This window comes from Lepus europaeus, chromosome 8, assembly GCF_033115175.1.
Source record: "Lepus europaeus isolate LE1 chromosome 8, mLepTim1.pri, whole genome shotgun sequence".
Lineage (NCBI taxonomy): Eukaryota > Metazoa > Chordata > Mammalia > Lagomorpha > Leporidae > Lepus > Lepus europaeus.
In genome coordinates, this window is record NC_084834.1 from 95117438 (window position 1) to 95131142 (window position 13705).

At 53.4% G+C, this 13705-nt stretch overlaps 1 protein-coding gene across 1 annotated transcript in view; it reads left to right on the top strand.

The window, feature by feature from the left end:
- Positions 1-13705, top strand: part of SCD5 (stearoyl-CoA desaturase 5) — a 159219-nt gene that overhangs the window by 67459 nt on the left and 78055 nt on the right. Inside the window, exon 2 of the mRNA XM_062199189.1 lies at positions 13564-13694. Within this exon, the coding sequence (XP_062055173.1) occupies positions 13564-13694 (131 nt within the window). The remainder of the gene's footprint in view (positions 1-13563; positions 13695-13705) is intronic.

The following is a 13705-nucleotide window of genomic DNA, read 5'->3' on the forward strand; positions in this document are numbered from 1 at the left end:
TCTCAGCCCATCCCCCCGCCTGCTCAGGTTCCCACAAACACACAGGGAAGCTCCTACCCTCCGTGTGCCTCCCGCAGCTCAGACTCAGGGCTGAGCGAGTGCAAAGCGAGTGACTTCCTGCACTCTGGCCACGCGGGATTTCTCCTCCTCCACTCCTGAGGCCGGATTTCCTCCTGGGCAGTGAGTTTTGCACGTGAGACGAATGTGCGTGTGCTTTGCGCTGCAGTGGCTCGGTGCGTGTTCACCGCTGTCCCTGCCTCCACACGGGGAATGGTCACATCACAAACAGCACCACTTGGCCAGTTTGGAGGAGGGGGAAAATAAAAGAATCATTTCTGCCTTCCTCATCTGAATTGCCTGGGGAGACTGGGGTCATTATCACCTTTCTTTCCTAAAATGCAATTTCTCTTGGGGCCACACTGTGGCATAGAGGGTAAAGCTACCGCCTGCAGTGCCAGCATCCCATATGGGCACCAGTTCGAGACCCGGCTGCTTCACTTCCTATCCAGCTCTCTGCTATGGCCTGGGAAAGCAGTAGAAGATGGCCCAAGTCCTTGGGCCCCTGCACCCATGTGGGAGACCCGGAAGAAACTCCTGGCTTTGCATCGGCTCAGCTCCAGCTGTTGTGGCCATCTGGGGAGTGAACCAGTGGATGGAAGACCTCTCTCTCTGTCTCTACCTCTCTCTGTAACTCTGTCTTTCAAATAAATAAAATAAATCTTTAAAAAATAGAAAAATTAGAATTTTAATATACAAGGCACCAGGAACTCCCCTCCGATTCTCCCACTAGTGCCTGCATCATTCGGCAGCCCCTATCCAGTTCACAATCTCCAGCTTCACGAGGCTTCTCACCACTGTCATTCCTGCATGTCTGTTTCAGGTGCTATGCACAACCCAAGGCAGAGTTGTTTTTCCCTTTGCAACATAACCCAGGGCTGGGTTTGTCGATATTCAGTTAGTTCTGTTGCAGAAAACACAACTGAGTTGTAACAAGCAGCCTTAGCAAGCATCCAAACATTCACTCATTCTTCAGCAAACGTGGCCAAGCCCCTTCCACGTGAGGGTTTTCAGCGTGGTACTGGGTGTGGCAATGGGCACCACCTACCTCTCGGCAGGGTCACTGTCTGCAGACTCCTGCCACCCTAGGGCCACAACCAACACGTGGATCTTTCACAAACTTGACGCAGGGCCATTTAAAATGATGTGGGGAGGTGCGAGGGAAGGCAGGCATTGGACACCATGGTTTGCTTGCGATGCCTGCATCCCATATCAGAGTGCCAGGGTTCAAGTCCCAGTTCCACTCCCAGTCCATCTTCTTGTTAAAGCACACTCTGAAAGGCAGCAGGTGATGACCCAAGTACTTGGGTCCCTGCCACCCACGTGGGAGTCCTGGATGAAGGTCTGTCTACTGGCTTCAGTCTGGCCTAGCTCTGGCTGTTGTGGGCATTTGAGGAGTAAACCAATGGATGGAAGATCTCTGTCTGTCTGCCTTTCAAATAAAATGAGAATAAATAGTTTTTTTTTTTTTTTGACAGGCAGAGTTAGACAGTGAGAGAGAAACAGAGAGAAAGGTCTTCCTTCTGTTGGTTCACCCCCCAAATGGCCACTATGGCTGGCGCGCTGTGCCGATCCAAAGCCAGGAGCCAGGTGCTTCGCCTGGTTTCCCATACGGGTGCAGGTCCCAAGCACTTGGGCCATCCTCCACTGCCTTCCCAGGCCACAGCAGAGAGCTGGACTGGAAGAGGAGCAACTGGGACAGAACTGGCGCCCCAACCAGGACTAGAACCCAGTGTGCCGGCGCCGCAAGTGGAGGATTAGCCTAGTGAGCTGTGGCGCCGGCCTATAAATAGGTTTTAAAGCATCTATTTCTGGATTCTCCTGAAAAATGGAAAGCTTTGGCAACACTCGCTTTCCTACACAGCAGCTCTGCACTGGAGCTAAGCACTCCCTCCTCCATGGCTCCCCAGGGTCACCCTGTTCAGCCCACACAGGTCTACGCCTCTGAGCAGCCCTCTTCCCTTGGTACTGCCTGGTCCCTGGGCCTAACCAGGGCTACCCTACCCATCAGGCACTGGGGGCACAGCACCAAATGCCCATGAGATGTTGTTTCAAAAGGAAAAAACTATAAGAACTAAAGATCTATAACGAGGACTATGAACTAATATATATTTACCTTTATACTAAGACAGTCATAGAGCATGGTTTTTATTCCCTTATTACAGAGGGAGGGACCCTCAAAGGCAAATCAAGAGCAAGCATGAGGACAACTAACTTGCTCCACTCCTCACTCGGGAAAACTGGCCCTGCCTCTCTAGAAGGAACCAGAAACCATGCCCAGTTGACGAAGGAAAGCTCTTTTCCAAGGAGGGCCAGCGAATACATGCAGATGGGGGAGACCACCCTTCTGCAACACTCTTGGGCCCGAGGCCCTGGTAGACATGCCCAGGCCTCCCCACAGGACCCTGGCTCTCATCCCCCAACTGCTGGCCCAGCCTCTCCCCGAGCGTCAGAGAAGGAAGCTGCCAAGGCCAAGTGCAGCTTAGACAGGGCTCCAAGGCCTGGCCTCCCACCTCCTTTTGGCCCATCTCTGAAGGACCATCCAGTTCCCTGCCGTCTACAGCTAAGCGGAGGCCTCGCTGCAGCCCCCCTGAGCCCCCTGTCAGTCAGCTTCCCTGCCCCTCATGGATGGGGCAGGCACGGCCCTAAGCAACAAGCATGAAAAGCAACAACTTTGAAAGTGTCCCAGGGAACCAACTGCAGACCCCAATAAAAAAAATGCAGGCTCTTCAGTTAAGACACCCCTTGGGGTACCCGCATCCCACACTGCAGTGCCCACATTCACATGCCAGCCTCGCTCCTGATCCCAGCCTCCTGCTAATGCACACCCCAGAAGGCAGCTGAGTGACGGCTCAAGTACCTGGGTCCCTGCCACCCACGTGGTTGACCTGGATTGAGTTCCTGGCTTCTGGCTTCAGCCCTGCTGTTGAAGACATTTGAGGAGTGAACCAGTGGTTCATGTTCATTCTCTCTCTCTCTCTCTCTCTCTCTCTCTCTCTCAATAGAATAGAATAGAATAGAATAGAATAGAATAGAATAGGACAGGACAGGACAGGATGGATTCAGGCGAGAATCAGCAGCAGCTGAACTGTATCCCCCCAAATTTCATATGTTGAAGTCCTAATCCCCAGTCTCAGAAGATGACCTTACTTGGAGATAGGGAACTTACTGACGTGACCAAGTTAAAATGAGGTCATTAGGGGGCTCTAATCCCACATGACTGGCGTCCTACCCAGAAGAGAGACTGTGGACTCCGGCTTGCATGGAGCGAAGACGGTGGGAGGAGACACGGGAGAAGATGGCATCTGCCAGCCAAGGGCACAGGCCCGGGACAGAAGCCACTAACCCTGCCGACACCGTGGTCTCAGACTCCCAGCCTCCAGAACTCTGAGGCGACACATTGATGTGGTGCAGGTCACCCACGCGCAGTCCTGTGTTCCGGCAGCCCACGCAAACTAATGTGTCCACCAACACCATTAGACGAGAGGATTGTAGGAAAGCAGGATGTCCCCACCGTGTCCCTCCCTCCGCCCCTGTGGCTTACACACTGCTGAGTGGGAAAGGCGGGCTTTTTACAGTGGAGGCATCTGGGAGCCACGGTTTAGCCTGGAGATGAAACAGCACCAGTAACCGTGAGACCAGGTGCCGTCAGGCGCCTTCTGATGCACGAATACTGAGCACACTGCACCATCCTTGAAGCACTCTTGCCAAGTACAAGGCAATGTCAAAATGTTCATGGAGAGGCCAGTGCTGTGGGGTAGTGGGTAAGGCTGCTGCCTGCGGCACCGGCATCCCATATGGGCACCAGTTGGAGACCCGGCTGCTCCACTTCCAATCTGGCTCTCTGCTTTGGCCTGGGAGAGAAGTGGAAGATGGCCCAAGTCCTTGGGCCCCTACACCTGCATTGGAGACCCGGAGGAAGTTCTTGGCTCCTGGCTTCTGATCAGCGCAGCTCTGGCTGTTGTGGCCATTTGGGGAGTGAACCAGAAATGGAAGACCTCTCTCTTTCTTTGGCTCTACCTTTCTCTGTAACGCTTTCAAAAAATATAATAATTCTTAAAAAAAAAAAAAAAGATTTTGGCTCAGATCCAAGGTGGGGGTGGGGGTGTTAGTGACAAAGTGAATCAGGAACTAAGCAAGGATGAGCCAGGGCCTCTGCAGAGCCTAGAGGCTCTGTGACAGGGATGTCTTCTTTCCAGAGGCTCTTTTTCTTTTTTTAAAAAAAATTTATTTACTTATTTGAAAGGCAAAGTAATAGAGAGGCAGGGGCAGAGAGAGAGAGAAAGGTTTTCTATTCACTGGTTCACTCCCCGGATGGCTGCAACCGCTGGAGCTACAACAATCCAAAGCCAGGAGTCAGGAGCTTCTTCCAGGTCTCCCACATGGGTACAGGAGCCCGAGGACTTGGGCCATCTTCTACTGCTTTCCCAGGCCACAGCAGAGAGCTGGACCAGAGTGGAATGGTCAGGACTCGAACTGGCGCCCTTATGGGATGCCAGCACTGCAGGTGGAGGCTTTACCCGCTACACCACAGCGCCGGCCCCTCTGGAAGGCTCTTACACAGAGGTACATGCAGCTACTCACTGCGCCCAGCATGTCTGTTACTGAAACATAACCTCTGGGGTGGGCGTTTAGCCTAGTGGTTAAGACACCGATTAAGATGCCCGTATCCCAGTCAAATGGCTCTGACCAGTGACACTTGAAGGAAATAGGCAGGATGTGCAAAATGCACAAAACACATCCTTTCTCCCCCATTCATTTCTGTTTCCCTTGACTCTTCCTTAGAAGGTGGGGGTGGGGCAGGCGCGAGAGCACAAGAGTACTTCTTCCTGCAGCTCATGGGCAGCCCAGGAAGGAGGTGGATGGCATGGTTGTGGGCTATGGTTCCGGAAGGTTCTATATTTTTAATTTTTAAAATGTATTTGAAAGGGACAGAGACAGATGGAGAAAAGATCTCCCATTCATCAGCTCACTTCCCAAATACCTGCATCAGCTGGGGTTGGGCCAAGAGCCTGGCACTTTCTCTCAGGCTCCCACATGGGTAGCAGGGACCCAAGCATTTGCTGCCTCCCAGGCAGGTTAGCAGGAAGCTGGATTGAAGCGTGGAGTAGCTGGGATGGAACCAGGCATGTGGGATATGGGTCTTCCAAGAGGCCTTAACCACCAGGCCAAATGCCTACCCCTACGAGGGTTTTTTTTTTTTTTTTTTTTTTGACAGAGTGGACCCTGAGAGAGAGACAGAGAGAAAGGACTTCCTTCCATTGGTTTACCCCCAAAATGGCCACTATGGCCAACATGCTGCGCTGATCCGAAGCCAGGAGCCAGGTGCTTCCTCCTGGTCTCCTGTGCGGGTGCAGGGCTCAAGCACTTGGGCCATCCTCCACTGCCTTCTCGGGCCACAGCAGAGAGCTGGACTGGAAGAGGAGCAACTGGGACAGAACCAGCGCCCCAAGCGGGATTAGGACCCAGAGTGCCGGCGCCACAGGTGGAGGATTAGCCTAGTGAGCCGCGGCGCTGGCCTCAAATACGTAAATAAATCTTTAAGAAACAAGGGAAGACCTGAAAGTGCCAGTCATCTTGGAGCTAAGTTAGCCCCCAGCCCTCTGGGACACCAGAGATGTATAAAGAAGCAAGGACAGGTGCAGTGACGCTGGGGGAGGGAGCAGGGACAGCTTCGGGACGAACTTTCCTGAGGAACGAGAGCCCGATTCTCCCTGTTAACACTCTGTGCCCGGTGCCCGCGGCATCCTGCAGGTCTTGGTTTGTGAGTGCCAGAGGCGGGTGGGTGGGGGAGGGGTGGAGTGGCCGAGAGGCGAGATCCCCACTGCCTGGAGCGATGATAAGTGTCTGCCGAGGGGTTCTCCGGGTGGGGGCATTTTCCGAGGCAGTGGAGGGGCGCTCTCAGACCTGGCAGTGACGAGAGCCAGTGCTTAGCTAGTGGCTTCCATCTGCCTGCACCACCTCTTTGGTTTTATAGCACACGCGTGGGACAGGCACTGTGATCCCTGCTTTATGGACGAAAGAAACCCAGTGCAGAGAAGTCGTGTCATGGAGCAGGGGCTCAGCAGGGGTTCCATCCCAGGGAACCGTCCCGTTCTGGACATTTTGCTGCGCTGCCGAGCCTCTGTGAGGATACTGCCCAAAGTTGCAGGGGGCGGGTGGGGGGGGGGGTGCAGGCATTTTGCCTAGCGGGTAACACAGCTGTGACCCACATCGAGCACCTGGGTCGGAATCCTGGCTCTGGCTCTGGCTCCTGACTCCAGCTTCCTGCTAATGCAGACTTTGGGAGGCAACAGTGGTTGGACCCTGCTACTCACACGGGAGACCTGGACTTTGTTCCTGGCTGTAGGCTTCAGCCAGTCCAGGCCAACCACAGGTGTCCAGGCTTCAGGAGTGAACGGCAGAGAGAAGCCCTCTCCCTGTATCAGTCTGCGCCTATATCAGTCTGGGAAATAGAATTAAAAGATAAGCTCGTGGCCAGCATTGTGGCACAGAGGGTTAAGCTGTTGGCTCCGCCAGCAGAATCCCTCATCAGAGCACCTGGTTCAAGTCCTGGCTGCTCTGCTTCCGATCCAGCTCCCTGCTAATGCGCCTGGGAAAACAGCAGAAGACGGCCCAAGTGCTTGGGTCCCTGCCATTCATGTGGAAGACCGGAAAGGAACTCCTGGCTCCTGGCTGTAGCCTGGCCCAGCCCCAGCTGTTGCAGCCACTTGAGAGTAAACCAGTGTATGAAAAATCTGTTTATCTCCCTCTCTCTCTAACTCTGCCTTGCAAATAAATATGTCTCTTATTAAAAATACATATACATATATAAATATAAAAAAGACAAGTTCATTCTGCTGCAGAACGTCTTTGAGATCCATGCCCAGAGGCACGTCCGTCCTCTCTGTGACATCTGTCCGTCTGTGGAGCTGTGGGCCTTGCCCTGTGTATCTTCGGGGTCGGGGAAGGACTGGAGAAGGGAAACAGTCATGGATTGGCCAGAGCCCAGAACTTCCAGAGTACTCGAGCTGGCCACCAAGCGGACCTCAAAGCCCAGTCCGCTGCAGCTCCCCCAACGCACCCGCTGCTGCCCTGTCCTCAGGTGCCCTCACCCCTGCCTTTGTGTGCTACCCCTCCTCCCCTCTGCCTGGGTGGAAGATGGCTCCCCACTGATCACAGCCGCCCACAGCCTGCACGTCAAAGGCTCCGCTGCAGAGGGGCCCAGGGGGCAGCTCACACCATCAAAGGGAGCTGATGGAGACAAGGCTCCCCAGAGGGTTAGCGGGAGGGGGCAGTGGGTTGCAGAGAGCACACCGCTCCCTGGAGCTCAGCTTCTCTGGGTGGAAAGGGAGGGGCCTGTGGTCTCTAAGAGGGGGAGTGCTCCACAGAGCGGCTTTTCTCGGCCCTGGCTCCGGGTTCCATTCGTCTGGGCCCAGGCTTGGCATGTCTGCCCCATGAGGCCTGTGATGCCTGCCTCAATAGAGAGAAGCAAGGAAGCCAGGCCCGTTGCTAAGGTGCCCGCCTCCCTCTCTAGTCCCTGTTCTGAGGTCCTGCCGGGAGAGCCGTGCCCATCCCTCCATGGACGCTCTGGCTGTTCCGGTGTCTCGGCTCCTGTCAAGCACGCTGCAGTGCATGGAGGTGCGGGTCTCTGTGCGCGTCCCTGCTCTCAGATCTCTTGGGTTTTCTCTCTCTAAGTGGCATTGCTGGTCAAACGGTGGCTTTCTGTTTAACTTCATGAGGAACGGCCAACCTTGTGCACCTGCAGGCAGCCTCCTCTTCCGTCCCCAGCGGCACTGCGCGAGGATTCTGCCTTCTCCACCTCTGAGCCAGCCCTTTCATTGTCTGTGATTGACAGTCTTCCTGGTGCGCGTGAAAGGGTCGGCTGCTGCCTGAACATTGCCTCCCCGGCCTGCCTTGCTCCGCCGACTTCTCATCCTCCAGACGTTATCTTACTCCTCATGTCCTCGACAAAGCTTCCTCTGGTGCCCCGAATGAAATTGTCCCCCTTTTAATCTTCATACATCACTCAGTTCATTTCCTCTGCAGCACTTGCCATACTTTATAAAATTGCATAACGAGTAATTTACATTTCCAATTCCTGTCAACTCGGGGCAGAGGGGAAGGGCCCACATTTGTGTAGTGGCCACATACACCCGGTTCTGAGCCCAGTGCAGACCGTACGAGGGGCTCAGTACGCTATCTATGGAAGCTTGGGCCACCTGACGCTCATGGTCATGACAAGCCAAGGCTGAACCTCACGCAGAGCCATGGTGAAGGTATTCCCAGCAAGGAAGTGACCTTGCAAACGTGGGAAGACAGAAGGCAAGCTCACCCTGCGAGAGTGGAGGCCGCCTCCAGGGCTCAGTGGGCAGCAGGGGAGTGCACAGTGTGGCTCCTCCTGGAGCCTGGCGCCCTGACTTTCTGTCTAGTGTGCTTCTGTCTGTGAAATAGAGACCGTAGAGTTACCTGCTCTTCACCCCTGGGGTGAGCACTAAGTGAGCCACTGCGTGTGAAGTGCTCGGAGCAGAGCGGGGCGCATTGCAAGCTCCCAATCGGACTTCACTCCAGTGCTGTAGACTCTTGGATCCTAGGGGAGGATGAGAGAGCCCAGCCACTTGCTTCCTGCTGTCTAGCAACTTGGCTGTGGGCCAGGGCTGTCCACCTCCCTCTGATCAGCTCCAGATTAAGGGATTTTTAATGTTTGATTCTTAGCATCTCTCCAGGATCACTCTCTGTCGTGTGGTCTACAGGGTTCACTACAAATATTGCACCAAATGAATCAGAAGCCACGGGAGACTGTGCCTTCTGCCGTGAAGGCCCAAGCAGTTGGGCAGCCTCCCTCTTCCTGTTGCTGGGTGCTGGAGCCCCGGCTTGTGGTCCAAGCATAAGCAGGGAGGTGTTTCTGCCCTGGAGTCGGGATCCTGAACGACACAGGCATAGGCGCAGGGCCACACCAGGCTCTTCATGGCTGCTGTGAAAGTCAGGTCCCTGGGATGCTTAGGCGTGTGGTGGTGGCAGGAGCCCAGGGCTGCTGGTGACCATGGCGGTGAACTAGGCAAACTGCCGGTTTCTGTTGGTTTGATTTTGTGACATGCCTATTACATTTTACATTGAGAAACTTTATGTCAGAACAAAATCTAATATGAATTTAGCAATTTTTTTTACATGCAGGGTTTATGGAGCTATAACTCAGATACAATTTGACTATTTAAAATATGTAATTAATTGCTTTTTAAACTATATTTGTAGAATTGTATAACTATCGCCAAAGCCCATTTTAAAGCATTCTTGTCACCTTGTATTCCCCGAACCCACCAGCAGTTGTACCTCTTCCCCTCACCTGCACCTCTACCCCCATGCAGCGTGAACCTGCTTTCCCTTCTTATAGATGACCACCCGTCTGCTACCAGAATTGAGGTGTGCCTGCATTCCCTTGAGGGAAGGACCCTCCTGCAGTCTTTTTAGAATTTTATTTATTTATTTTATTTGAGAGGTAGGGGGAGGAGAGAGATCTTTTATCTGCTGATTTGTTCCCCGAATGGCTACAACAGGCAGGAGTGAATCAGGCTGAAGCCAGAAACTCCACGCAGGTCTCCCACATGGAGACCCAAGGACCCAACGACTTGAGCCATCATCTGCTTTCACCCAGGGTCACGTTGACAGGAGCTGGGTTGGAAGTAGAGATGGGACTCTGATACAGGATGCAGGTATCCCAGATGGTGGCTTAATCCGCTGTTCCACTGCTTCCTGCTTAAGTTGCTTTTTAAAATTATGTATTTATTTATTTGAAAGGTAGAGCTACAGACAGAGAGGGAGAGACCGAGAAAAAGGTCTTCCATCTGCTGGTTCGCTCCCTAAATGCTGCAATGGCTGGAGCTGGGCCAATCCAAGCCAAGAGCTAGGAGTTTCCTGTGGGTCTGTCATGTAAGTGCAAGAGCCCAAGCACCCAGGCCATCTTCCACTACTTTTCCAGGCCATAAGCAGAGAATTGGATTGGGAGAGGAGCAGCTGGGACTTGAACCGGTGTCCATATGGGACACTGCAGGCGGAGGCTTAGCCTGCCATGTCACAGCACTAACCCCTGCTTAAGTTTTGTTTTGGTTATGTTTTGTAGCAAAACAAATCACCCCCACAGTTAGTTTAATTCAGTCTAGTTAAAACATGTTTATTTTCTCCCAGTGCTTGTGGGGCAGGAACCTAGGTACAGCTTGGCCTCAGGACCTCCCAGGTGGCCACAGGTGCTGGCCAGGACTGCAGTCCCGTCCGAAGGCTCAGCTGGGTGGGGCCTGAGCATGCTCAGAAGCAGAAGTGGGACTTGTTGGCGGGATTTGGTTGCTTGTGGGCTATGGGAGCACGTACCCCATTTCCTGGTTAGCTGTTGGCTGGAGGAAGCCTCAGTTCCTTGCCACAGGGGCCTCCCACGCGCAGCAGCTCACTCCACCACAGCCAGGTTAAGGGAGAATTTGCTGGCCAGGCAGAATCACAATCTTTTGTAGCCTAACCCCAGAATAGACGTTCCCTCAGTGTGGCTGTGTTCTTTTGGTTTGGAGCAAGTTCCTCTTTAGGATGAGATGGCCCATGGCCGTGGATGCCAGGAGGTGGGGAGCCCTGGTGTCGTCCTGGAGGCTGCACCCCAAAAGCCTGTCCTGTAGCCCTCCCCTCGGTTCTCAGTTGCTTAGGCTCTTTTTATTTAGTTAGTTTGAGTTGTTAATTTTTTTAAAAGAAAGATTTATTTATTTGAAAGAGTTACATAGAGGGAGAGATACAGAGAGAGATCTTCCATCTGGTGGTTCACTCCCCAAATGGCCGCAACAACCAGAAGCTTCATCCGGGTCTCCCACGTCGGTGCAGGGGCCCAGGCACTTCTGCCATCCTCCACTGCTTTCCCAGGCCATCAGCAGGAATCTGGGTTGGAAGTGGAGCAGCCGGAACTCCAACTGGCACCCATATGGGATGGCGACTTTGCTGGCAGTGGCTTAATTCTCTGTGCCACAGCTCCACCTCAGAGCCAGCTCAGAGCTGCTCGCCAGAGTCCATAAGAAAACTCGAATATTAATCTCCACAAAGAACATAGAAGAGAAGTTAAGAATGGAGAATCAGCCCTGTGGAGAGAGGAAAAATGAGTCCTGTTAAGGAGCCAGCCTGTGGATCCTCATGTGCAGCCCCGGGTTTTATGGTTTCACCTCCTGTGGGATGTGACCAGTGGCTGCTTTCGGCAGAAGCATACCATCAGAAACCTGGGGCAGGCCACCTGAAGCAGGCCCAGGGAGCTTATTGGTGCTGCTAGCTGGGAGAACACAGGGCGGCTCATGGGATCAAGAACGTGGCCACTAGCCCTTCAGTTCCCATGGGCGACTCCATCATCTTCCTGTCTTGCTTTCTTGGTCTCATTCTTTGCTTTTTTAAATTAAAGAACATTTACTCATTTTATTTGAAAGCCAGAAAGAGAGAGAGAAGTATCTTCCATCTACTGGGTCACTCCTGAAATGCCCACAAAAGCCAGTGCTGGCTGGCGCCGCGGCTCACTAGGCTAATCCACCACCTTGCGGCGCTGGCACACCGGGTTCTAGTCCCGGTTGGGGCGCTGGATTCTGTCCTGGTTGCCCCTCTTCCAGGCCAGCTCTCTGCTGTGGCCTGGGAAGGCAGTGGAGGATGGCCCAAGTCCTTGGGCCCTGCACCCGCATGGGAGACCAGGAGAAGCACCTGGCTCCTGGCTTCGGATCAGCGCAGTGTGCCGGCTGCAGCGCGCCGGCCACGGCGGCCATTGGAGGGTGAACCAACAGTAAAGGAAGACCTTTCTCTCTATCTCTCTCTCTCTCTCTCACTGTCCACTCTGCCTGTCAAAAAAAAAAAAAAAAAAAAAAGCCAGTGCTGGCCCGCACCAAAGCCAGGAGCCTAGAACTCAGTCCAGGTCCCAAGACCTGCTGCCTCCCAGGGTGCACATCAGCAGGAAGCTGGAGCTGGGAACAAAGCCAGGACATGAACTCAAGCGCTCCAGTGTGGGATGCAGGCATCCCAAGCAGCGTCGTAACTGCACCAAATGCCTCCTCCTCAGCCTCGTTGTTTCCTGTTGTGAGCAGGCCTTCTCACTGTGACTGTGTGACCTTCAGTAAACCCCAGTTAGGCTTTGAGGCAGCCTAGAGGGTTGGGTCATGTGTTTACTGTCATTGCCAAGAAGGTGGGGTGCTGGGCTAGGCCAGGCCTGGGCTGCGTGGCTACTTTCTTGTTGCTGGAGGAAGGCCCATGGAAGCCCAAAGCCACCACTGCCCCGTGCAGGCCATGACTCAAGCCCATGGTCAGTGCCCTGCGCATGGGCAGAGCAGCCATGCAAGTGATCCTGAAATTGTTGGAAGTTCCTGAAAGGACAAGAAAAGGCCGTAGTCTGTTTTAAGCACCTGCCTGGTGCATGGATTGGATTAATTCCTTTTTGGCTAATGCTTTCCATGAAGCCTTGCAATTCATTTGACACCCAAGATCCAGTGTCTTAGTCTACCGACTAAGCAGTCACATTGAATTTTTCCATTCTATATTTCATTTTTCCCTAACTACTTGACAGCTGAACAAAAATTATAGTGGAGACACAAAGGCCAGGGATGACATAGGAAGTAGCTGTCTGTTTCGTGGACTCCTGGCCAAGGTTAAATCACAACAGCCAAGGAGGCCAGAGCCTTTTATTTACTGATGCTGTCTGATTTGCAGGCAGATTTTTGTTTGTTTTTTCGCTTCTGGCCTTTCTACTAAGGGATGATTTGTCAAGTTCGTGAAAACCACATGCACTCAGGGACTCGTTCGTCTTAAGGCTAAGGCTAAGTCTTGTGTTTAGAACCATAAAAATGTAGATTGAGCTCAAGATCAGGCAGCTCTGAAAGAGATAATATTATGCTCCTTTTAAAAGTGCATGTGGAGGCCGGCGCCGTGGCTTAACAGGCTAATCCTCCGCCTTGCGGCGCCGGCACACCGGGTTCTAGTCCCGGTCGGGGCACCGATCCTGTCCCAGTTGCCCCTCTTCCAGGCCAGCTCTCTGCTGTGGCCAGGGAGTGCAGTGGAGGATGGCCCAAGTGCTTGGGCCCTGCACCCCATGGGAGACCAGGAGAAGCACCTGGCTCCTGGCTTCAGATCAGCGCGGTGCACTGGCCACAGCGTGCCAGCCAGGGCAGCCATTGGAGGGTGAACCAACGGCAAAGGAAGACCTTTCTCTCTGTCTCTCTCTCTTTCTCACTGTCCACTCTGCCAGTCAAAAAAAAAAAAAAAAAAAAAAAAAGACTGACCAGAAACACTGCTGGAGAAAAGACTTGATTGGTGTAGGAAAAAAGAGCTATTTACAGGTCAAAGTTTCCTGAAGAAAGTTCTCTCTGCTTCTGGCTGGTACTGGAAAGCAACACATCACCTCGAGTTCTTGATTCTTCTTGTTGCTGACTCTTCCCCCGACATCATTTTGTGTCGGACCCCATGTGGGAAGGGAAGGGCATGGGGTTCTGGAAAGGCGTGTGGAGCTTGCTGACCTCTCCCTCTTGTGTCTTGCAGCCTACTTCTGCTTCCTCATGACCGCCCTGGGAGTGACTGCCGGTGCCCACCGCCTGTGGAGCCACAGGTCCTACAAGGCCAAGCTGCCTCTGAGGATATTTCTGGCTGCTGCCAACTCCATGGCTTTCCAGGTGGGAAGAGA